The sequence below is a fragment of the Panulirus ornatus genome, chromosome 39 (assembly GCF_036320965.1).
Source record: "Panulirus ornatus isolate Po-2019 chromosome 39, ASM3632096v1, whole genome shotgun sequence".
In the NCBI taxonomy this organism is placed as follows: Eukaryota; Metazoa; Arthropoda; class Malacostraca; order Decapoda; family Palinuridae; genus Panulirus; species Panulirus ornatus.
Window position 1 is genome coordinate 12,629,389 of NC_092262.1, and position 27,551 is coordinate 12,656,939.

Below are 27,551 nucleotides of genomic sequence, written 5' to 3' on the forward strand. Positions count from 1 at the left end.
TCACATTCTAATAGTTTCACATCCAAACATGAATGTTTATGATAAGATACTGCTGAAACATGCATCTGAGCACTATGCACTTAATTCTTCAGAGCATTCACTTTATCCCTTTTCTATTAAAATCATCTAAGATTTTTTCTTTATTTCTACTATTTCAAGTTTCAACAGAAACTTTCAAAGGTTTTAAAATGAACAGGGCATACGCAATTTGCACAAAACATCTCACACAACCCACACACAGTCTGCCATCAGCAAGCACATGCCTATGCACATATATACAACACTATACATAAATGTGATATCAGCAATATGTACTCAAGTATCACAGATCCAAAACGACTGGGACAAAATGTCTTTAGAAAGTCAGCACATCTATAAAAAGAACCCATATAAAAACAATATCAATTCTTTTCAGTATACTACAAACTTCAATATGTAATATGTCTGCAAATCAGTTCACTTTGTCAATCTCCTATGCTCACAAATTAACTCTGTTTTATTTCTATACTCTCAAAGACTTGCAATTACCAACATCCACAAAACACCAGGTAGACACAAAATACGGACAATGTAAACATTGCTACCCAAACCATCTAACACTGATAGTCACTTAAACATGTGTGAGGTTGCACCATTTCTCCTTTTGTTACTGATTTAAGTGAAAAACAAATGAGAGAAAATCATCTGATGTTCTTAATCTTTATCCATACAGTGTATAGTTAAAAAAAACTATAAATCAAAAGAACTTATCTGTGATCTAATATATGCTGTAACTAGCTTACCAAACATTTCCTTATCCATACACATAACTACAATCAACAGTGATTGCCTTCAGAAAATTATTAACAATTCTCCTGATGTGAAGCACTAACACCAGGCTAGGCATAATGATCATACCTAGGTCTCTTTCATGTATAGATTCCTGTAGCATTATTCCTACTGGATAATAATCTGGCCAAGGCCTTCTTTCTCTGTGCCCCTTCTTGTCCAAATACACCATGTGTGTGTGTGTGTGTGTGTGTGTGTGTGTGTGTGCACGCCTAACCTCTGTCCATCTGTCACTTTATATCTAACCACCTATGGTCCCCACTCACAAAGTTCCACCATCAAGCAACCCTCCTGATACCTAGGCAGGTAGAACTGGTAATATGCCTCCCTGGTCAGTGGCTGCCTACCAACTACTACATACTACCTTCCTCTTTCCTTCTAAATCAGTGGTTCCCAACCTTTTTTTCTACCCATATTAAATTTTCCAAGGTAACTGCAAGCCCACCCAAAGATAAAACAGCTTATCTAAAATTTTGTATGTACTGAAACAATAAAACTAGGAAATAGTGGTGTATGCAAGGGAGGTATGTAAGGACAGTGATAAGTGGAGACTTGCTGTGGCCACCCCTTGATGGGAGTTCCCAGAGGGAATGGGCATCAGAGATATAAACAGATAGATGAATAGATAGAAATATGCTCATTCATCAATGAAAAGTTGATTCTTTGGATATATTTCTCTAGTATCATGTACATACGATATGTATCTGAAGAGGTGTTAATGTACTCCTGATTGTGGTTAGGCCAAGCGTGAGAAGTCACCTCTGACAAGGTATCATCAGAATACAGTCTTGTCAAGGAAATTCTCACCCTAAAGGGATCAATCTTATACCTTTAACTGATTGTAAGGAAATTATGAAGCAGCAGGAGCCCCTGAAGAAGAGGTCATTCGGGTTACATAATACTGTATCAATTCTTTAAAAAAAATACATATGAATAATAATAATAACAATAATGTACCAACGTAACATCTGGCTACCTTAAGACCTTTGCCTGGTTAAACCCTTTTCTTGTGTGCCAGTGTATCCACTACACTTTCATTTGTTCATTGCTATTTCTTCAAAAAGAATAAGAAATAAAAATCTTCATCAGCATATAAAAGTCAGCTCAATATAACTTCTTAGGGCATTAAACCAACCATTCTTTACAAAAGACTAGTGTTTTACACATCAAAATAACTATACATGTAGTAACTAGTAAGGGCATAAATGATGAAGCCTGCCTGAATTCATTTAAACTTAATAGTCCACAACTAACATGACAGTTATCAAGTCCAATCAAAATTAATGACTGCCATTTAAGACTAGTCTATATCTAAATCACTCAACAGTTCATGGTACGAAATGAATACTCACAAATGGGAGTTAAATATTTGTCTAAGAGTTCAGTTCAGTTTAAAGAATTCTGAGCTTACCTAACATAAACGAATGGACAAGGAAAGTAATGGTGGGTCTGCCAAGCATAGAGATGAACCATGTCTCCTTCAGGAAGGCCACATGCGACTTCAGATAATAGCATAGCAGGTTTGCATCATGCATGCCGTACCACTCCTCTGTGTCCACACTCTACAATGACAAATGGTCTCGCTTTTAAGAGAGTAAGAAGTGCATTACTCATCAAGTGACAGGCTAAAGAGTCACTGAGGTTCCTGACAAACTACTGCTGGACATTTAAAACGTTAATAATCATCATGGTGCCCATACAAATTATAATCTAATAACTATAACAAGTGACATAAAATTATGAATATGCCACACAAGATACCCATTAGCCTCTCCCATGCAGAACATTATCCTTATTATTGTTTACCTCAAGACACAGAAGTTTCTTACTGACACAAAATGAGAGAAATGCACAAATCCATTGAAACTTATTGTCATATACTATATGTTTATAGTTAAATATGAGACCATTTGTCTGATGCACAGAAAGAAAGTTCTTATGCTCATTCACTGTTTACACTCAGACTTAAAGATATAATTCTTTCATTACTAAACAATTAAAAACCAGTCACCTGTGATTTAATTACTATACACTAAAACCTCATTAATTTCCACAAACTGGGAAAGACCCCGTTATGAATTTTTACAACTGTGAATTCTCCAAGGTGTTTGTGTAACTTCCCTACAACAAAGAATACAAGATAAATACAAATACTGTACTAATTCTTATAATTCACATAACAACAGGGTCTTTGTGAAGTGTGGATGGCAGTACCAGAGAGCCACACAATATCACTTCTTTTAATCTGTAAAAATATGAGCTAAAATTTTTGACCTATGGGTTATCATTGGTGACCATATTTTCCTCTGACCATAAAAGATATATAAAACTTGGCAACTTGACAACCATGATTTGGTTTTTCGTTCAAAGTATTTTTCTTGAAAAATATATTTTCCTTGGTTAGTGGATATTCTACTATCCACAAATTCCACATGGTAGTCCCTTGTAAAGTTAAACAGGTACAGTTTCATAAGACTCTGCCTGCTTGTGATTACATCACATGTGAAGTCATCTTCTGTAAGGCTAGATCACTAGAGTACAATCTTGTTAAAGAACTTCTTACTTCAAATGAATCTATCTTTTCCCTGCTACTGACCATAGAATAGCCCTGAAGCTAAAGAAGTCTCTACAGAAAGGATTCAGCAATACATTTAAGAAACTTCATTAATTTTGAAAGTCAATCACTGTTACAGCTACCTGTCAAGCACTAAGGGAACTCCTGAACTTCAGCTAACTTTCCCAAACAGCACACTAACCACAGCTTTGTGACCTCTTCCCCAGGAAGCATTTAGGGAACTCTTTGTTTGTAAACATCAGCGTTATCCATCATAACCCACATCTTAACCTCAGTCTAAAGATTAAAAATATAAACTGAGTAATCATGATCCTTTTTATTGCTCTTCCCCTGCAACTATAGAACTGAAAAGCATTCAACCCAAAACTCTGCAAATTGTCTGGATTCTGGCTGAGCAATGACCTTACAATAAGGTATAGTCAGGAATCAAGTCCAGCTCATTTCAAGAAAATTCCACCACTGGCCACGGAACTTACTAATTACGTTTTTTTTATAATCTGCATGGCAAGGCAGTTACTAGGATATTGCTCTGTCAGTCATCGTCACTATCCATCAGTCCATTATCCATTGTTGGAAGTCACACTCTACCTGCATACCCTGCAGCTTGTCTATAGTTATAACTTGGAAAGTCGAAATCAGATACTCATGATAATTCACACCGTATAATCTGAGCTTGGATTTTGTGTGAATTATATCCCTAAAAACTGGTTTAACCAAGAACTTAACCTCATTCATAACTTGAGGAAATCCTACCTTTACCCATAGAATCAAATAAATTTTATGCTATTCTTCAAATAGTATTCTTATTTCATTCTAAATTACTAGACTGCAGTGTAGCAATACAAGTCTTTAGCTTTCTATATTCATTTGAGAGTTTCATATCTGATCACTGTTAACTACATTAGCAAGGTGGCACCAGGAACAGGTGAAGAAAGCTATATAAGTTAATAGTTAAAGTAATACAACTCTCTTAATTCTAAAAACATATTTCTACATAAAACATTTTGGAAGTTATACATTTCTCCAACCTGTTACACCCACCAACCACAGGGAAGATGAGTTCAAATTACTGCTCCACTAAACATACTGTGAAAAAATCCAATTTCACTTAACTATGATGAGTGTGAATATTCAGATAAAAAATCTGTGTCTAAGTCTGAATTAGTGAGGTTTTAGAATAGATCTATATCACTTCAGTTTGAAAACAACATAAGACATCAAGTGTTAGGAGACCAATGTCTACATCATCAAGCCACAAATGAGATGAGAGAAAACAAGTTTTCTGTCTATGAAAATAATTCCACTATGTAATAGGCTACAATACATTCTTCAATACAATATCCAACACAAACTGTACATGCACACCAACATCATTAGCTAAATTATTCCTGTGCAGAAAGTTCATGACAACACTTACTTTAAGAAAACTATCATCCATTAAAAGATTTTACCAGGAACAAATTGTTTATGGATACTGTTAAAGGTCACACAAAAAATAAACAGCAGTATAATATACATTTTCCTGACAAATAAACCATATATACATATATATATATATATATATATATATATATATATATTTTTTTTTTTTTTATACTATTCGCCATTTCCCGCGATAGCGAGGTAGCGTTAAGAACAGAGGACTGGGCCTTTGAGGGAATATCCTCACCTGGCCCCCTTCTCTGTTCCTTCTTTTGGAGAGAAAAAAAAAAAAAAAAAAAAATACGAGAGGGGAGGATTTCCAGCCCCCCGCTCCCTTCCCTTTTAGTCGCCTTCTACGACACACAGGGAATACGTGGGAAGTATTCTTTCTCCCCTATCCCCAGGGATATATATATGTATATATATATATATATATATATATATATATATATATATATATATATATATATATATATATATAATATTCTTTTTCTTTTCTTTTAAACTATTTGCCATTTCCCGCGTTAGCAAGGTAGCGTTAGGAACAGAGGACTGGGCCTTACTTGGAATATCCTCACCTGGCCCCCTCTGTTCCTTCTTTTGGAAAATAAAAAAAACAAAAACAAAAACGAGCTGATGATACAGTGCTGGTGGCTGATTCATGTGAGAAACTGCAGAAGCTGGTGACTGAGTTCGGTAAAGTGTGTGAAAGAAGAAAGTTAACAGTAAATGTGAATAAGAGCAAGGTAATTAGGTACAGTAGGGTTGAGGGTCAAGTCAATTGGGAGGTAAGTTTGAATGGAGAAAAACTGGAGGAAGTAAAGTGTTTTAGATATCTGGGAGTGGATCTGGCAGCGGATGGAACCATGGAAGCGGAAGTGGATCATAGGGTGAGGGAGGGGGCGAAAATCCTGGGAGCCTTGAAGAATGTGTGGAAGTCGAGAGCATTATCTCGGAAAGCAAAAATGGGTATGTTTGAAGGAATAGTGGTTCCAACAATGTTGTATGGTTGCGAGGCGTGGGCCATGGATAGAGTTGTGCGCAGGAGGATGGATGTGCTGGAAATGAGATGTTTGAGGACAATGTGTGGTGTGAGGTGGTTTGATCGAGTAAGTAACGTAAGGGTAAGAGAGATGTGTGGAAATAAAAAGAGCGTGGTTGAGAGAGCAGAAGAGGGTGTTTTGAAATGGTTTGGGCACATGGAGAGAATGAGTGAGGAAAGATTGACCAAGAGGATATATGTGTCGGAGGTGGAGGGAACGAGGAGAAGCGGGAGACCAAATTGGAGGTGGAAAGATGGAGTGAAAAAGATTTTGTGTGATCAGGGCCTGAACATGCAGGAGGGTGAAAGGAGGGCAATGAATAGAGTGAATTGGATCGATGTGGTATACCGGGGTTGACGTGCTGTCAGTGGATTGAATCAGGGCATGTGAAGCGTCTGGGGTAAACCATGGAAAGCTGTGTAGGTATGTATATTTGCGTGTGTGGACGTATGAATATACATGTGTATGGGGGTGTGTTGGGCCATTTCTTTCGTCTGTTTCCTTGCGCTACCTCGCAAACGCGGGAGACAGCGACAAAAAAAAAAAAAAAAAAAAAAAGAGAGAGAGGGGAGGATTTCCAGCCCCCCGCTCCCTCCCCTTTTAGTCACCTTCTACGACACGCAGGGAATACATGGGAAGTATTCTTAATCCCCTATCCCCAGGGATAATATATATTATCCCTGGGGATAGGAGATTAAGAATACTTCCCACGTATTCCCTGCGTGTCGTAGAAGGCGACTAAAAGGGGAGTAAGCGGGGGGCTGAAAATCCTCCCCTCTCGTTTTTGTTTTTGTTTTTTTTATTTTCCAAAACAAAAAATATAAATATATATATATATATATATTTTTTTTTTTCCGTACTATTCGCCATTTCCCGCATTAGCGAGGTAGCGTTAAGAACAGAGGACTGGGCCTTAGAGGGAGTATCCTCATCTGGACCCCTTCTCTGTTCCTTCTTTTGGAAAATCAAAAAAAAATGAGAGGGGAGGATTTCCAGCCACCCGCTCCCTCCCCTTTTAGTCGCCTTCTACGACACGCAGGGAATACGTGGGAAGTATTCTTTCTCCCCATCCCCAGGGATATAAATATATATATATATATATATATATATATATATATATATATATATATATATATATATATCAATCCCTGGGGATAGGGGAGAAAGAATACTTCCCACGTATTCCCTGCGTGTCGTAGAAGGCGACTAAAAGGGGAGGGAGCAGGGGGCTGGAAATCCTCCCCTCTCGTTTTTTTTTAATTTTCCAAAAGAAGGAACAGAGATTTGGGCCAGGTGAGGGTATTCCCTCAAAGGCCCAGTCCTCTGTTCTTAACGCTACCTCGCTAATGAGGGAAATGGCGAATAGTTTGAAAAAAAAAAAAAAATATATATATATATATATATATATATATATATATATATATATATATTTTTTTTTTTTTTTTTTTTTTCATACTTTGTCGCTGTCTCCCGCGTTTGCGAGGTAGCGCAAGGAAACAGACGAAAGAAATGGCCCAACCCCCCCCCCATACACATGTACATACACACGTCCACACACGCAAATATATATATATATATATATATATATATATATATATATATATATATATATATATATTATCCCTGGGGATAGGGGATTAAGAATACTTCCCATGTATTCCCTGCGTGTATTAGAAGGCAACTAAAAGGGGAGGGAGCGGGGGGCTGAAAATCTTCCCCTCTCGTTTTTGTTTTTGTTTTTTTTTTTTTTCCAAAAGAAGGAACAGAGGGGGCCAGGTGAGGATATTCCAAAAAAGGCCCAGTCCTCTGTTCCTAACACTACCTTGCTAATGCGGGAAATGGCAAATAGTTTGAAAGAAAGAAAGATATATATATATATATATATATATACAGTAGTCAAATCCAAACAAGCCCTTCTATTATAGATATTATCATGCAAGCGTGACAAAAAACACATTACACCATATTAATAATGATAGTTACACGAAAACTGTCTATAGTAATACATCTACTATCTCTAATTAGCCAAATGTTAAAATACCCTTTAATACAACAAGAAATCCTTTACAGAGTCTTCACTACATTATACATACCCAACTAACTCACCTGTTAGAAGCATATCTTTATCTTTCCACCACACCCTTACTTATACTCACACTCTTCTTACCATATGAGTTTAATGCAATCTCACTATTTCAACATTATCGTATACACCTTCATATTCACATATCTTCCTTCAGCTTCATTTCTCAAAACATATTTTTCTTGAGTCACAGACAAATGAAAAAAAATAATGAAAAATGTTGGCATTTACCGAACAGCCAACACTTCCTAAACAGCCTTTCATCCAGATCCCGATTCATCTATTGGGATAAAGCTCTACTACACCAATCCTAATGATAAATACACCTGTACCAGATAATATCATACCTCTTTCATTATTTTTTTTTTTGCTCAACCCTTAAACAGCAACCAAGAGCAATCAATATGCTAACTTTTTCCACCTCAGTTTAAATGTTCAGCTGACTTATCATACCTTCTGTAGCTTACAGAGGTTTCTTCCATTACCAAAAAGGCATGAAATTTTTTTTTTCTACCCTACATACACCTACAATTGCCATTACAAATGTACAGCCATCCACCTGAAAGTCATGCATAGATGATGACCTGCAGAGGATGTGTAGTCTGCTGGAAGACTTATGTTACTTGGTGAGGAGAGTGAAGAATAAGTTTAGAAATCCAGGCTATGAGGCCTATATAAGCTGGTGAATGGAAAACCATCACTAAATTTCAACAAGCTTACAAGTGGTATACAAGCCAAGTGAAAGAGATATTTTTGGAAACAAAAAGATGGCTAATTTTTACCTCTCACTTTCCCACACAATGATTCAGGGATTGAGAGTGATCTAGTTCTAAAAAGATTCCCACAGTACACAAAGACCTCTAGTTTGTACATAAATGTACAGTGACTAAGCTACAAAGTTTGGAGAGACTGGTCACTTCTATGGTGAAAATACAGTTGAAACCACCAGTAAATACTCTAATGTGCTAGCTGGAACTAAACCATTTGACTTTGATCCCATCTCCAAACCCAAAATCCCAGGGGAGGAAGACAACCTCAAATAGCACAGGACAACTGCAAAAGGTATGGAACTCCAACTGAGAAATGCCCCATCAAATAATGCTGCTGGTATGCAATGACTGCAAGTGCTAGTCACTAGTATAGTAGCACAGAAATAAAATACCAAATTTCAAACGAGGTTCATTAAGTAGGACTGACACTTTTCTCAAATTCACTTCCCCTTCATGTGATATCAAGTTGTGACTGTCAATATCAAATCTCGTTATTGGGAGAAGTCTATAAACTGCTTGTTGAACAGGAAAAAGAAACCTCTGAAGTGAAGGCTGTGAAAAACACGAAATATCACAAGGCATTATGTTCATGTAGACATGGAGGATGAGGGCTTTGACTAGTTTACATGATGTAGAAAAACATATTGAAACATGGAAATGGTTACAGCTAAGTAAAACAATTATAAGTGAGACTTATAATGGCAACAGGTCCTTGAAAACTTCCAAGGATAAGAGGACAAATATTCACAATAGATCATCGTATTCATCTGAAGATATATATATATATATGTGAAATTTGCAGACAATATCTAATCCATGATCATAAATAAAAAAGTCAGCACCCGTCATAAAAAGTAAATAAAAAAGTCAGCACCAGTCATAAAAAGTCAATATCATTCTAAGCCAAGGATCCAACACAAGTCCATTACTCCAACATCAGCACTAAATTTGGCACTGAACTTTGTTTCCTGAGATTCCAGTGAATACAGTGATTTTTTTATGTTAGCTGAGACAGCATAGGTAGCTGAGGCCATAATCAAGGGATGTCTGATCATTATCTTGTGGAGGCAAAGGTGAAGATTTGTAGAGGTTTTCAGAAAAGAAGAATGTTGGGGTGAAGAGAGTGGTAAGAGTAAGTGAGCTTAGAAAGGAGATTTGTGTGAAGAAGTACCAGGAGAGACTAAATGCAGAATGGAAAAAGGTGAGAGCAAATGACATAAGCGAAGTGGGGGAGAAATGGGATGCATCTAGGGAAGCAGTGATGGCTTGCGCAAAAGATGCTTGTGGCATGAGAAAGGTGGGAGGTGGGCAGATCATAAAGTGTAGTGAGTGATGGGATGAAGAAGTAAGATCGTCAGTGAAAGATAAGAAAGAGGCATTTGGACGAGTTTTGCAGGGAAGTAGTGCAAATGACTGGGAGATGTATAAAAGAAAGAGGCAGGAGGTCAAGAGAAAGGCGCAAGAGGTGAAAAAGAGGGCAGATGAGAGTTGGGATGAGAGAGTATCATTAAATTTTAGGGAGATCAAAAAGATGTTTTGGGAGGAGGAAAATAAAGTGCGTAAGACAAGGGAACAAATGGGAACATCAGTGAAGGGGGATAGTGGGGAGGTAATAACAAGTAGTGAAGTGAGATGAAGTGAATATTTTGAAGGTTTGTTGAATGTGTTTGATGATAGAGGGGCTGATATAAGGCGTTTTGGTCGAGGTGGTGTGCAAAGTGAGAGGGTCAGGGAGAATGGTTTGGTAAACAAAGAAGTAGTGAAAACTTTGCAGAAGATGAAAGCCGGCAAGGCGGTGGGTTTGGATGACAGCAGTGGAATTTATAAAAAATGGAGTGACTGTGCTGTTGACTGGATGGTAAGGATATTCAATGTATGTATGGTTCATGTTGAAGTGCCTAAGGATTGGTGGAATGCATGCATAGTGCCAATGTACAAAGGTAAAGGGGATAAAGGTGAGTGTTCAAATTAGAGGTATATGTTTGTTGAGTATTCCTGGGAAATTATATGGGAGGGTATTGATTGAGAGGGTAAAGGCATGTACAGAGCATCAGATTGGGGAAGAGCAGTGTGGTTTCAGAAGTGGTAGAGGATGTGTGGATCAGGTGTTTGCTTTAAAGAATGTATGTGAGAAAGACTTAGAAAAACAGATGGATTTGTATGTAGCATTTATCAATCTGAAGAAGGCATATGATAGGGTTGAAAGAGATGCTTTGTGGAAGGTATTAAGAGTATATAGTGTGGGAGGTAAATTGCTAGAAGCAGTGAAATTTTTTTACCAAGGATGTAAGGCACGTGTACAAATAGGAGGGGAGGAAAGTGATTGGTTAAATAGATAAATAAAAAAATATATATACACATATACATATATATATATATATATATATATATATATATATATATATATAAAGGAAGAGAGGAAAGTGATTGGTTCTCAGTGAATGTAGGTTTGCGGCAGGGGTGTGTGATGTCTCCATGGTTGTTTAATTTGTTTATGGATGGGGTTGTTAGGGAGGTGAATGCAAGAGTTTTGGAAAGAGGGGCAAGTATGAAGTCTGTTGGGGATGAGAGAGCTTGGGAAGTGAGTCAGTTGTTGTTCGCTGATGATACAGCGCAGGTGGCTGATTCATGTGAGAAACTGCAGAAGCTGGTGACTGAGTTTGGTAAAATGAGTGAAAGAAGAAAGTTAAGAGTAAATGTGAATAAGAGCAAGGTTATTAGGTACAGTAGGTTTGAGGGTCAATTCAATTGGGAGGTGAGTTTGAATGGAGAAAAACTGGAGGAAGTGAAGTGTTTTAGATATCTGGGAGTGGATCTGGCAGCGGATGGAACCATGGAAGCGGAAGTGGATCATAGGGTGGGGGAGGGGGCGAAAATTCTGGGAGCCTTGAAGAATGTGTGGAAGTCGAGAACATTATCTCGGAAAGCAAAAATGGGTATGTTTGAAGGAATAGTGGTTCCAACAATGTTGTATGGTTGCGAGGCGTGGACTATGGATAGAGTTGTGCGCAGGAGGATGGATGTGCTGGAAATGAGATGTTTGAGGACAATGTGTGGTGTGAGGTGGTTTGATCGAGTAAGTAACGTAAGGGTAAGAGAGATGTGTGGAAATAAAAAGAGCGTGGTTGAGAGAGCACAAGAGGGTGTTTTGAAATGGTTTGGGCACATGGAGAAAATGAGTGAGGAAAGATTGACCAAGAGGATATATGTGTCGGAGGTGGAGGGAACGAGGAGAAGAGGGAGACCAAATTGGAGGTGGAAAGATGGAGTGAAAAAGATTTTGTATGTATATACATGTATATACATGTGTATGGGGGTGGGTTTTGCCATTTCTCTCGTCTGTTTCCTTGCGCTACCTCGCATACGCGGGAGACAGCGACAAAGCAAAAAAAAAAAAATATATATATGTATATGTGCTGGAAATGAGATGTTTGAGGACAACATGTGGTGTGAGGTGGTTTGATCGAGTAAGTAACGTAAGGGTAAGAGAGATCTTTTCTTTCTTTCAAACTATTCGCCATTTCCCGCGTTAGCGAGGTAGCGTTAAGAACAGAGGACTGGGCCTTTGAGGGAATACCCTCAACTGGCCCAATTCTCTGTTCCTTCTTTTGGAAAATTAAAAAAAAAAAACGAGAGGGGAGGATTTCCAGCCCCCTGCTCCCTCCCCTTTTAGTCGCCTTCTACGACGCGCAGGGAATACGTGGGAAGTATTCTTTCTCCCCTATCCCCAGGGATGTGTGGAAATAAAAAGAGCGTGGTTGAGAGAGCAGAAGAGGGTGTTTTGAAATGGTTTGGGCACATGGAGAGAATGAGTGAGGAAAGACTGACCAAGAGGATATATGTGTCGGAGGTGGAGGGAACGAGGAGAAGAGGGAGACCAAATTGGAGGTGGAAAGATGGAGTGAAAAAGATTTTGTGTGATCGGGGCCTGAACATGCAGGAGGGTGAAAGGGGGGCAAAGAATAGAGTGAATTGGAGCGATGTGGTATACCGGGGCTGACGTGCTGTCAGTGGATTGAATCAAGGCATGTGAAGCGTCTGGGGTAAACCATGGAAAGCTGTGTAGGTATGTATATTTGCGTGTGTGGACGTATGTATATACATGTGTATGGGGGTGGGTTGGGCCATTTCTTTCGTCTGTTTCCTTGCGCTACCTCGCAAACGCGGGAGACAGCGACAAAGCAAAAAAAAAAAAAAAAAAAATATATATATATATATATATATATATATATATATATATATATATATATATATATATATATATATATATATGTATATATATATATATATATATATATATATATATATCCTAGCCTGAGCCTGGTACCCATTTTACAAACCAACCCCTAGGGGTGGATGAACACCTGGGTTGACAGTGGACTGACTGTGATAACAAGAATTCTAACCTATGCATTCAACCCTGGGAGGGCCATGAATGCATCATGTCAGAAACGCCAACTGCTACACCCCGGGAGACCATTTTGATCTGTATGATGATGCCCATGCCTCTACTTATCATCTCCATTCAAAATTCTTAAGACACAAAACTATCTACATCTGAACACAATAAAATGATGTATATAAGGTAAAGTGCTGATTTTGTGTAATACTGTACAGTTCTTTGGCTAGTAAAGATTGATACCTATTTTACATATATAATGCCACTATATATGGAAGTAGAAATTACTACAACTTATATATTCAAATTGCAGGTTAAGCGACTTACGTGCATTAAAGTATTTCAATTCAATGCTTGAATGCCCCCAGTGAGAACGAAAACACTTGCATTCTTAAGTACGCACACTTGATTAGGAAAAGAAAAGAACAGTTTCTACAGTGTAACTAAAAAATTATCATACACTTCAGTTCCTACTCAGAGACCACTACTACAACAATTGTGCAGAGTAACTGTAAAGTCAAAACTGAAATACAAAGAAAGGTCTCCCTATTCATGGGATCCTAGGGTAAATGTGCATTAGGAGGGGCAACTCGAGCTAATGGTCGTGTATACCCCATTCTGAAATTCTACTAGTTGTTATCACTCATAATGAATGCAGATATAAAAACAGTAAGGGAGGTAGGCAAGCAAGCATTTTAAGGAGAAAATATGATTACTTGATTGCTTAAACCAACTGTAAGTTAATCCTGATGGGATCTAAAGCCAAGACTTGGTAGATGCTATGTGGTGCAAACAACTTAAAGTCTTCCACTCATTTGTAAGTGCTATATCTGTTCCCTAAATCATAACCAGAACAACTATTACTCTATCTAAACTGAAAGGATATAAGATCATAAATGTCCAACTACTTACATATCTAAAATGAAAATACATGCATACCTTCATTACATCTAACAGTCTCGGCAATTTTATAAACACCAGGTCACAAAGTTATGAAGCGCAGGTACATCACAATGCTAAGGATGAGGGAGGGGGATACACATTTGTGTTACCTAGAAAACTCTGATTTATCTCCAATGTAACAATTGGACGGCCCAACATGTTCTTCCAGGTACACTGCAAGAAGTTGAGCTCAGTTTTGAAAATATCTAAAAGAAGGTCCAGGTCGGAGGCTATGAAGAACCGCTGTCGATCTACAAACTGAAATACATTTTACAGAAAGAAGAAGATGGATGCATTAAAATCTGTATTGGAAAGAACTGCATTATGACCTAAGACTAAAACTTATATATAGAAGTGAACATACTTAACCCTTACTTTCAAAAACCATAAGTGAAACAACATAGAAATATTACCATTAACTAGCTTCTGCCTGAAATATCAGTGCCATACGTATTAGCAAGGACTGTTTAAATACAAACACAAAACAGTGTTTGGTGTTCTTCCAAAACCTGAAAGAATGTAATATAAACTCAATAGAAAAGTTACTTCTGAAGGTTAGTGTATGTGACAGATATCTTACAACTACAAAAGCCATCATGCTATGGCTGATGTGATGAGCTCACTACATGCAATTCCTTAAAATGAAACTGTGCCCAAGATTCTCAAGAGACACTGTGTACTGTAAGAAAGAAAGTGTCCTACCACAGTCTACACCCAGGAACAAAATATTTATGCAAACAACAGTTAAGAGAAGACATAAAATAATGCTAGTAAAATGTATACTGCAATAAACTGACACTACATGAAAGGAGTATCAGTATAATGAATGCTCCATAAGGCACATAAAACATTATTAGGCAGCAATTACTAAATGAGGATATGCTTCAGCAATTACTGTATTAGTTTACTTCAAAATTTGATTTATAATTCTAATAGCACTATCAAAAATGGGGTGCGTATGTGCATGTTACTCATAATTTTTTACACACTGATCAAAACAGAATGGAATGAAAAGACACGTTTTAAAAACCAATATATCTTGCCTGCATTCTGATGAAACTTTAAAACTGTCAATATGACTGCTGTCATCACTGTAACAGCAAGACAATTATAACAAAATGAGGGCAATAACTAAATAATGCCTCCCATCTCTTAAAAACTTTAATGAAAATAACACTTCTGTGATAACACCTTTGCATGCATATCCCACTTTTTGGTGCACGTATGATACTGTTAACTGGCAAAAAATATATATAAATAAATAAAAAAAAAAGACACCAGTTATTCAAGGTTTCTACAAAGCAGGTTTTATCAATATATGAAGCTAACTCACCTGAGGAGTGAATGCAAAGATTCTATCTTGAAGAGAGTAAAGCTTGCTGGTGGAAAGGATACCAACATCACGACTCTGACGCCCTGAGAGACCAAGCTTTTGATTGCGGCCTGAAAATGGAAAAAATTACAACTATCCCTCTCTGCCCAATGTGACACACTTCCCTTTCACCAGTCTATGGGGAAATCATGAACACTGCTCTCAAGAGCTGTCTGCATGTTTCCCTGCCACCAAGGATTGAACTCGTGATTCATGTCTAGATGCTGCTTCCCACAGTTTCTGTATGGACAAAAGCCATACCTGGACAGTTCATTATGATACTTTCTCCTTACCTCAAACAATGAGGCTGAGGAACTCTCTTCATTATTTCATCTTCCCCTATTCATTTAACCTTTCTGCATTTACAATTCAAACATACCAAAACATCTCAGATCTGATCAATTTTGAACACTGTTTCTTACTGAGCTTGATACCAATGCTAAAAAAGAGAAGACCTTTAATGAATTAGAACTCTACCTATGAAACCACTGCTCTTATCTTTATGCTAGCTCTGACATTTTAATTCTTCATTCAGTTCCCTCTTCTTAATTCACGTACATCCAAACCTCAGAGCTCTAACTCTATCAGGTTACGGGATACTAGTCAGTGTGCATATTAGTAAAAGCTACAAGTTTTGTGTTAACCGAACACAATCTTCCATCTTCAGGTAATAAAAAATTACCATTCTTTTTGTAAAAATATCATTTGCAGTTAAATAATAAAGAATTTACACCTGTCTGTAATGTTCATCATCGAACATGTAATTTATCTTTCAGAAATTCCAATACAAAGCTTTTTCAAAACTCTTAAGATATTGATAATATCTGTATATCTATACCACCTTCAATTATTTCATTTCAATATTTTATTACTTACCTAAATGAGCATACAGCTTTGACAGAACTCTGGCTGGCTGCACCTCAATTGGAGACACTTCCGTGATAGTTTGAACATGGATGTCAAGGGCCTGAAGTTTGGACTGAATGCTAGAATCTTCAGCTAAGACAACAACCTGAACAACCACATCAGGTTTTTTCTCTGACCCCAAGCGGCGGTTGAGAGGGTCCAGTTCACCACAAGCCAGGAACTTCTGTACATGACAGAATCTCATTAAATACACTTATGTATAACCTCAGCTCTGCTGAACAAATATCCTACTGTCACACATTAACCATGATCAACAACACAAGCTAAGGTACTTGTGCTCTAAATAAACTAAAGCCTTGTCTTGTGGAAGGTAAAGAGAACCTATTCAGGAACAGAAGCAACAACTGATGTAAAGCAAAGTGGTGTTCTGATCTGGAACAATCTGAGACCTTCCCACATCCAGATGAAAACTGCTCTCTGAAAAGACTAAAAGCTTCTACTTCTGAATTTGCTATTATTGCTACTATCAGAAAATCTTTGAGATGTGCCAACACAGCCACTTTTGTTACAACTAGCAAAGAGGGTTGAAATCAACCTTGTGAAATATTGTGGCACCGTGGTTACCCCAAAAAGGCATCAGTCTGAACAGTCAAGCTTCCTTGCCTAACTGAAATGCCACGAGCTTCCCCATCCTGGGAAAAATCTGTATATACTATCGAGTGTCCTTCAAATCTTGACATATAGTCCACAGGTTTCTAAACAGAATGCCAAAGTGGTAGTTAAATTTAAATTGTTCTTTTTACTTTTTGATATCAAAGATCTGTAGCCACTTTAAAATGGAGAAATGGAAACTCAAGTGAAAAGTAGAGGGCAAGCTGACCATCACAGTAACGTCAATGGGTGCTGCCAAATTAATCTCTGCATTCTTTTCCCTCTACTATTCATTTTTCATCTCATTCAAGATGTATACAATTGGGAAATGTAGCAGCTTACACCAACGTTATCTCCAGCTACATTAGTTCTTATAATACAATAAGAAGCATATGATCTACATCATGAAAATCCAGCAAATAAAAGAAAATGACACCCATCCAACATTTCTAGTATCCCAGAGGTAAAAATGACAGTGAAGAGACTAGAAGCCAATGTCATGCAAATATGAGCAGGACCAAATGATACCAGAGATTAAGTGTAAATGAAGGAGGAAGGAGGGTCACTAAATGCCCCTTCACCTCTCCTTGGGGACATCACAGACTTGGGTGGGTTTCCATATGGTTGTTCAGTCCTGTAAACAAGCTTCTGCCAGCCTTATACATTTCATGATGGTTAAATGGTGTTGCTTCTTATCAAAGTCTACTTCAAAGAACATCACCTGAATTGATGTTGCATTATTCTAACACTACCTCAAAACTTCTTAGTAAATACAGGTAACACAACTTCTTAGTCATCTTCATTAAACTGTAACATTACAAAAACTGAAGGATAATGTGCTTACATCTTGGAGGAGTCTACCCATAATGTAGAGACTTTGTGCCCACATGAAAGGCAGTTTGCCAACAGCCACACGATCCTGAGAGCCTGGGTCCTGGTATTCTGCTTCCACCTTTTCTGGTGGTACAGAGTAGATTTCCGGGACAAGCCTAAGCCCATCATCTGTTGTTACCAGCAACTGGGAAAAAAAGTAAGATTAATTACTTAACTACCGGTCCACTTGCAACCAATACCAATTTTTTCTTTGAAATTTTTCCCATTTCCTTTTAAGATTAAAATATTCATTCCTCAACTACCTTCAGTCTTGGGGACTCCAACAAGATTTCCTGACTCAGAACTATCTATCTATCTATATCTCTGACACCTGTTCCAATTGGAACTCCCTCAAATGGGTGGTTATGGCGACAGAGCCTCCACAACCAAAGGACTCTAATGCAGCTTCTTAGCCTATATGCATCACCCTTAATAGGCTACTGGCAGAGGGCAACTCTAGTGCAGTGTTCATAAAGGCTCCTATTTAATGTTTCTAATGACTACTTCTATCTAATGCTCCAACCTAATGTTTCTACCTAATAATCCTGCCTAGATGTTCCTACCTACTACTTCTATCTACTGCTCCTACCATTTTGCCAAAAGGCAGGGCTAGTGCATATTGCTCACCACAGGAAAATCTAGTTATGAAGAATGACCTGCATGACGAGAGTGTATGTTTGTGGGCAGAATACCAGTTGTCCACATGTTAGTAAGGCAGAGAGAAAAGACAACCACTTAAGTGCTAGCTCACTATGCAGATGCCATTAACCCTCCTGCTACCCAGGCAGGTAGCACTGGTAATATACCTCCCTGGTCACTGGCTGCCTACCAACTACTACCTACCCCCTGACTCAGAACTCAAAAGTGTTATATGGGTCAATGTCATCAACTGGTCAAACAGCTAAAATGAAACTCTATAATGGAGTCAAGGAAACAGCTATGATCAGCTGGGTAAAGCACCAAGCTCCTACCACATATAGTAGGCCAGAGGCTGTTAGTAAAGATCAATCCCTGGGTATGGACATCCCTATGAAAACTTGAGTAGACTTACAAGCCACCAGCTGATAGGCCAGTCACAACTGCTTATGGTTCTTCACTCTAACTGCAACTGGTACCTAATTATTTGTCAAAGAAAGAAGCTGACTGAGTATACTCGCTGCCTTTCAGGTAACGAGACTGAGGCCAGAAAAATAGATTCACAGCCACAAACACAAACTATAAGGAACTAAAATACCAGAGCCAAGAAATGTACTATATGCAAGCAAAAAATTTACATTTTCTCACGGGACCTGTCCACTTTTTTCAGTATCTTTTTGGATTCACTTTGTTACCATATGGCATGTGTTTGGTCTTAAAGCTCCAACATCAAAAAGGTCTCACATAAACAATACCTCTGGTAATAATGTAAAATATTAATACAAACCTCTTCAAGAGTTTCTGAATATTCCTTCAAAGCCTCTTGGTCACCACAGAAACAATAATCCAGGATGAAATAGCAGAAGAAAAGTGGCCACTCACATTCTATCTTCTCAAATACCTTTAGTTCCCATGGCTCATAGTAGAGACGGCTAGGATCCTGAAAGTAAAGACAAGTCATACATATCAGAAGGAAAGGGAATTTCTTAAAAATCTTAAGTTACATAAGTATAGGTTGTTGGGTATCCTGTAATGTCTTTGGGTGCTCAAGAATTTGAGGAAAATGAAAAGTTACTAAATTCAAAGAGCAGATTTTATCGGTAGTGAAAAACAGGCATACAAGCAGGAATGGGAATTGACTGGTTTCTGGTGAAGGCAGGTTTGGGTCAAGGTTTTCATGTCACCACAGCTGTTTAATCTCTTCATGGACAGGGTGGTGAGGCTGGTCAACGCAAGGGTCCTGAACCAAAGGGTGACTCTACACTATGCCAAGGGCAGTGGAGCATGGGAGGTGAACCAATGCCTGTTAATAAATGTCAAGGATCAGGTGGGAGATTCTAAAGAAAAGAAAGTGTGGGAAAGTGTGTTAAAAGAGAAAGTTTAGAGCATACGTAAACAACAGTAAAATAATGAGGTGCAGCTGTGGGGTGAAACAGAACTGTTTGAATGTAAGGTCAATCCTATTACTCTTTAATCATACTGGCTTTCTACTTGCAAAATACCTTTTCTGACATTTTTGTAAAAAAACAGTTCTTATCCACCACAAAGGTGAATCAGGGGCAACTGGAATCAGTTTCTCCTGAAGGAGGAATCCCCAGAGTCACTCTATATGGAGAATGGTGTTAACAGTCCTATCCTTGTCGAGAAAAAGCCAAGAGAAGAATTCCAAAGTTTTTTCAGTCAGATATGAGACCTTAAATTTTTCAAAGGACTGAAAGGTTCTCCAAACTGATTAGTAATGTCTTGAATAAAAGAAAGAATGCTATGTATATGGTCATTCCAAACCTCAGAGAAAATACACATATTAAATACAAACACGTATAAACAAGTTTACATACGAACCCACCACCTAAACTCTAAATATCCTCAGTAAGATATACTTACTTCTTTGGCTGTCTTATAACCATCCCTCAGGAATCTCTTGCAACCATAACGTCCTTGCAACATACTCTGTACAGTCATTCTTGTTGTCTTAATAAGCAACGGATCATCCACAGCAAATGCTGGGTAGCTGATGACAGCAAGCAGGCCACTATCCACCTCCTTACTGTTACTTTCACGTGGCAGCATAGACTGTAGGAGTAAAATAATCTAAGTATAATAAATCCCTTCATACCACAAGTCTATCCCTTAATAATGTTTAACTACTTCTTTATGTATAAATATTTCATAATCTGTTTGTTGAACACTGGTGCATTGGGAAATATATCTACTCACGAAAACTTTTAGATTTACATCTACATGCACATTCATTTGAACAGCAATAAAACTATGAAAACCTGGAGTAAAGTCTTTTTCTAGGTATTGATCCATTATTCAAATTTCCATAGCAATTCAATCATGCTATGGGAGAAAGTGTTTAATATTCCTGTCAAAATACTTTGCTAAGTGTCTGCAGAGATATAGCACTGTAGAAATAAACTACTTTTTTAATCACAACATGAGGCAAGACAAAATAAAACATGAAACATGATCTTCAAATACTATAGGATATTCTGAGTTTAATCCATCAAATCTAAACAGAGTAAGATATCTGGAGTTTATCAATTCACCTAGAGTACAGCCTAAATTTTTAAAAAGTCTTGTTAGATATTTCAAGTACTAATGTAATCAATGTAGAACATTCCTCACTTTTTTAAGTTCTTGTGCTCACCTGCAGCACAGCCTGACACTTCTGAGCTTCATCAGCTAAAACATGGATCACGCTTGCTGGGCCACCACGAGCACCAAACAGATCAAGTTCATTCATGGCTTCTAATGCAGCTTTGGCAAGACCAATGCTCGAGGCATTTAGCTCCGGCAGACCATGGTTGGTCTTGTCACCTCGTTCCCAAATCCCATAATCCTGAAATATTAGCAGAACATAAGGCCCTGAAAAAGTAAAATGAGTTTGTGGATATCACAATCAGTGTTAATTACAAAAACTTCACTGTTCACGGACTACAAAAGCAGGATGCAGCTGGGAGTTTCACAACTACAAGAAAATTAAAGCAAGCAAATTTTGCATTCCCACACATTTAAGAACATTTTCATTAGATTACCAGTGATACGGGAGCTTTCAATTTTTACTAGGGAGAGAGAGAGTGATAATTAACATATGTGAGCATTCATACTTTAAAATTTACTGCCCAACTTTTAAAAAACTTTCGAATTTGTTTCTATAACCATTGTTGTATATCACTGTAGACACTATAAATAGAATGTGACAGAGATTTTCTTAATCATATGATCATCATAATTTCATTCCCACTCTGATGATGTGGACCAGGTGCATTCAGCCTCTCAAACATCTCTTTCCCTTCCTCAACCTGTGCCCAGGGTGCTAAGTGAAACATGGGCTTCTGCACATATAAAAGAACCTTTTAATTCTTCACTTTACACATAGTTTATTTGCCAACTGAGACCAAATTGTCCATTCATACCCTCTAATACAGAAAAGGCTTCCATTACATTGGATCCCCAATCATTCCTCTACAATCATACTCTTGAAATGTGTGAAGCCCCAATTAATCTTATCTTTACTCTTTCTTTATGTGGCCACAGTCAAGTGAACAAGACCCATGGACTTGGATAAGGCCATAAATTTATAGTCATCACCAAACCCCCTAAAAATCTCTAGTTTCACACCAAGAGTGATAGCCTTCCATCTTGTAGTGGTACTGCCCTGTGTACTGGTACAGCCTTTCCCAACACATCCACTGTCATTCTCTTGCATTCTTTGCCAAAGCTTTGCAACTTAATTATTCTGCCATTATTTTCTCTTTACAACTCTCTAGATACAACTTCACAATGCAATTTTCTGTACCTGTTAGCTCCCACAATTTTTCTACGTTTCTGTCCTTTCTGAGCCTTTGCCCTCCCTACATCACTTTCCTTCGATTCCACCAGCTATTCTTTGTCATGGATTCCTGCTCTCTCCCTTTTCTGGACCTTTACAGGAACCACTCTTGATCCTCCTCTCTCTAGGAACCATTTCTTCTAGTCATGAACATATTTCCTTTCCAATGTCTGCCCAATATCTTCTTCCTGCGCTAATCTTAGTTAACCCAAGACTGTGCTGTGAGGCTGGAGGCAAAGGAAATGGATTGTCTGATACAGGATGGTAGACAATGAAAACAGAACTAATAAAATGAAACAATACATAAAAACTAAAGGGATGCTAATATGAAAAATATTGTTTTCGAAAGAGCATGTCATGCCAAAAGAAAACATGTTCAGCTATATAAAAGGATACACAAGATGAAAGTGGAAGGACAGAGGGAGAGGGTAAGTGCATGAACAAAGTGTTCAGACAAAAACATGAACAAATGCTTAGAGAAAACTTCATAGGAAACACTAGTGCATAGTGGGAGAACATATTGTAAATGGAAAGAAAAAAAATTGACTTACAGGAACACAATATGCTGACTCAATGTAGAACACCAAATTCTGTATGAAGGAAACTTCATCTAAGTTGAATACAATCTGCAACCCTGCAGGATAAGAGGAATTATTAATGACACAATATTCATATGAAAAAAGTAGGTTTCAAAGGATGAGAAACCACTGCTCCACCATAGGCAAAGCCTCATGAGCATCTGAGAGCACACAGAAAGGGTTTAAAACAAGTTCTTTCTAACTTGATCACCGTTTACCGCGTTAGCAAGATACCACACAATTTACTCCCGAAAACAAAAATATGAGGGTTCGCTCCCTTAGACTAATATAAAACATAAGGCCAATTGATGTTCATTCCTTGGGAGTCAAGTACCACACAGTAACCCCAAGAACTATTAAACTTTGCCACCTTGGCATCCGCCAGTCAAAAAGAAATTTCATGAGTTTTTATGGTGACTTAAGGGGGATGAATCTTCATGGACACACCTTTTTCTCTTTTTACGAGGGGGATAAACTGGTGTTTTAAGCCTCCTACTGAGCAAGCATTCTCAGATAATCATAGGGCTCTGCCTGAAGGTGAGAAACTCACACAAAATGAATTCTGATTCACTAAAAGGTCTATCTCACATTCCACATTCCTTCATATACTCTTTTATCAAAGTTTAGAGTAAATGATCTCAGTCTTCTACTTACCAGAAGCAGTCATTTGTGCTAAAACAAGTAAGAATAATGATGTAGCATCAATCTGCAGATGACCCCACTCATCATCCCTCACGACGGGTTGGCCAGTTTTAGACGAATACTTGGCATGAAGGGAATCAATGGGTAACTGAGTATGTTTGAACTTCTCAACCTTTTCCTTTTGCTGCATCATGCACATCAGGAGCCCACGCATCAATTTGACACAGCTCTGAAGGGTGGAATAAAAACATATGCTTTAAAGATCATGCCATGCATAATCATAATTCATAAAGTCAGCTTTGAATTTAAAAATTCTGAAAACTTCAAATTCTCTTCAATCACTTTGCAAGTATGTACATCACATACAGTTTCCAGATTTTAAAAGGTCACAAAGACATTAAATTTCCCCATCCCACAATTCTGAATGAAGATCAGCAGCAAATTTCAAAACAATGCCAAAGAATTTTGTATGATGGTTCACTTATCACAAACATGCAATATCTGCTTTCCCCTTACACTAAATCAATTATAAATGAGTCAATGATAAAAAACATTCAATTAATAGGTAACTCTACAATTCAGGGTAACTATAAAAGTTAAGATACGGCTTATAACGAAATAAGTTGAGACAAAAATGCTTTCAATGTTGAGAGGTATGACCTATAATACAGTAATGAAAAAAGAATACATCTTTGACCTTCAAAATACTTCAATCTTGAATTTAGCTTTCCTTAATAAAATGATGAAATGCAATGAAATTAATAATCTTTTTTATATGGACTTTGGTCACTGGCACGAGCCTTCTTTGATACAAGGCCTTTAGGAAAAAAGTATAAAAAGAAGTGATTGCAAGTGAGAAACTGTGTGGATACAAGGTTATAAAAAGTAGCAGTCTCCTTGTACCACCAAAAGTACATGTATATATATAATCTGTTGACCAACTAGTCACCTGGCATGCATTCTACATAATCTCTCCATCATAGTAAAGTTCATCTATGCATCTTACCAGAATTAAAAGAATCTTAAACCATACACCTTTCTTACATCTTCACTCTTCATTCTAACTGATCCAATTCCAATCATAGCACATGTCAACCGATCTGTCGTAAATAAATTTGGGTTTCATATCCAAAAATTAGAGCTGAGACAAGTACCACTGCAAGTAAACTTTCCCTCACTCTATCCTTGAATTCATACCATTCAACAGAGCTTTCACTGCACGTCCCATATTTTCGCTTGCAAGACTTTCCTCTCAACTTCAGTCTCCTAACATTCTTACTGAGTCTCAATCCAACATGCCTCAATTCATGGAAAACCTCCAGTTACTTACAAATTTCCTTTTTCCATTCTAACAGTATTCAGCAGCATTCAATAAAAAGTCAAAGCATCCCAAGCACCAGTTCCATGTGTGCACTATATAAAGTCAAATCCTTCCCGATACCAGTTCAGTCAACTTTATCATAAGCCTTTTCTAATCCATACATAGTCTAAACAATTCTCGAATATCCAAGTGCAAAGACAGGTCAAAACTTACTTAGCATTCTACTTTCATAAGTAAGTATCAATACCTTTGCAACAATATACCTTATTTCATTTTTTCTTCGACATCCATTTCCTTAAAATGCAGCAATGACTCTTCAGAATGCTATCTTGTCTGCTAGCTATTTTAGTTACGTTAAAACAACCTTGAAAATCCTGAGACAGAGTCTTTCCTACATAAATGATTTGTCAAACAAATTATTACCGCTACAATGTGTAGGACTGCGGGTAAAGTACAGTAAAAGTGAAGAAAATAAACCAGAGAGTACAAAATAACAAAAACAAAGCAATAATAATGTGATAATGTATGTCTCTGTTTCTTGAGTATGAATTTGTGAACAGGGAGACTCATTTGTTTGTAGAAGTTTTTCGTAAGTGACAACTGGAGCTGCAGACTGATTGATTTTGTGGAATGTGTAAAGTGCTTCAACCCAATGATTGTTCAGCACTTTACAGCACTGAAGCTGGACAAGTGTGGTAAAATCTGTTTGACACCAAATAATTTTATACAGACAGTTACCAGAATCTCAAGGGTATGCTGTGGGTACTCAAGAATCAACTGCAAATGTAAAATTGGCCTACACCACTCTACATGGCACAAATAGCCATACCATCTATAACCATTTCCAAAACTCAAACCACTGAGTATACATATTATTCTCTAAAATCTAATAATTCACCCACGTTCATCATGTTCAGTTCTTTGATATCATTTCCCTTCCCTTATATACTAGAGCTTCATTTCACATCGGTAACATACCTGTTCAAGTTCATAGGTCTTAGCCCTGTCTTCATCCAAGTCTGCATTTTTCTTGTAGGCCATGGAAAGACCCCATACAGATAATATAGAGTACAAGTTATCTCGCACCCATGCATGATCATTTTCCTGGGTAGATGGCAACAGTCCAGTAACAGCATCCTAGAAAACATATACAGACATAACACACAGTGAGAGACCAAATTGGAGGTGGAAAGATGGAGTGAAAAAGATTTTGTGTGATCGGGGCCTGAACATGCAGGATGGTGAAAGGAGGGCAAGGAATAGAGTGAACTGGATCGATGTGGTATACCGGGGTTGACATGCTGTCAGTGGATTGAATCAGGGCATGTGAAGCGTCTGGGGTAAACCATGGAAAGCTGTGTAGGTATGTATATTTGCGTGTGTGGAAGTGTATGTATATACATGTGTATGGGGGTGGGTTGGGCCATTTCTTTCGTCTGTTTCCTTGCGCTACCTCGCAAACACGGGAGACAGCGGCAAAAAAAAAAAAAAAACACAATTATACAAGAGAAAAAAATGTTAGAAAACAAAATGGCCACATGAATACATCATAAATATCACTACAAGCCAAAGAAAGAAAAAGAGAATATGGAAGCAAAAAACACATTTCAATAATAACTACTTCAACTACTTCCTACGCAGCATGTCCCCTGAACTTGTCTTTGAAAACCATATTCTGTAACTCCTTTGTGCCAATGACAATGGTGAAAGAATATGAGAAATCTATGCATCACAAACTGCAATGTGTTTCAACTACATATTTTCAACCTAAAAATATCCAGACCTACACATGGCGTAGATTAAAATATCATCATAGCATCTTTAAAAGTATCAGTTAACTCAATGAAAACTCTGCCTTGAAATTTCTGCATGTCTTCAACTGCCTTTATACCAAAAACATTCACTTTTAAACTTGAGTAGACTTGCATAATTAATTTTTTTTTTTTCATGTGTTATTTGCTAACTGGTATTTTTCAATTTATACATCTGAGTGAATCTTACACAGATATTTTCCATTGTCTTTATGTTAGCTTTAACCCCCGTAATGTTTCACTATATTTTGCTTTCAAGCCCTTAGTTCCCATTTGTCAAAATTTTTATAAACTGTATTCGACCTTAAAATTTCACACTTATTTTGCTTTCAAACCCTTAGTTCCCATTTGTCAAAATTTTTATAAACTGTATTCGATCTTACAATTTCAAAGATATTCAATAAAACAATGAAACAAATCACTTCCGAATTATATTTTGCATATTACTTTCTAATAATTTGCATAAGTTCTGTAAGTGTTTCAGCACAACACACCCCCCCAAAAAACTTGCCAAAGCGCACATTTCATCATTTACCCTACCTACACCAAGAAACCGAGTACTAAAAATCACCAACTTAAAATCAGGTTATGTTTGTATACCCAATTCATGAGTTACATTATTTGCAAACTGGGTAATATAAAGATACGATGATACTTCACACAGAATGAGAGTAAATATTCAACCTATACCTGCTAGTAATAACATAACAAACATTGCATTATAAAATACATAAGTATATCTAAACATAAACATCAATACATAATTGTAGTTAAACAGAAACATTACATTAAGCAACATTCAATGAAAAATGTACAATCAATTAGTTCTATGGTTCATACATATATGTAAATGTGTATGTAGGGCTAGGATATAATATTCTTTTGAAGCTTATTAATGAG

General features: G+C 37.4%; 1 protein-coding gene across 1 annotated transcript in view; it reads right to left on the reverse strand.

Moving 5' to 3' along the window:
• The window catches only part of LOC139761156 (probable phosphorylase b kinase regulatory subunit alpha), a 110,259-nt gene that overhangs the window by 81,117 nt on the left and 1,591 nt on the right, over positions 1-27,551 (reverse strand). Inside the window, 10 exon segments of the mRNA XM_071685119.1 lie at positions 14,173-14,320; positions 15,396-15,505; positions 16,311-16,524; positions 17,797-17,970; positions 19,249-19,401; positions 20,346-20,534; positions 21,115-21,306; positions 22,851-22,933; positions 23,532-23,748; positions 25,819-25,977. Coding sequence (XP_071541220.1) covers positions 14,173-14,320; positions 15,396-15,505; positions 16,311-16,524; positions 17,797-17,970; positions 19,249-19,401; positions 20,346-20,534; positions 21,115-21,306; positions 22,851-22,933; positions 23,532-23,748; positions 25,819-25,977 — 1,639 coding nt within the window.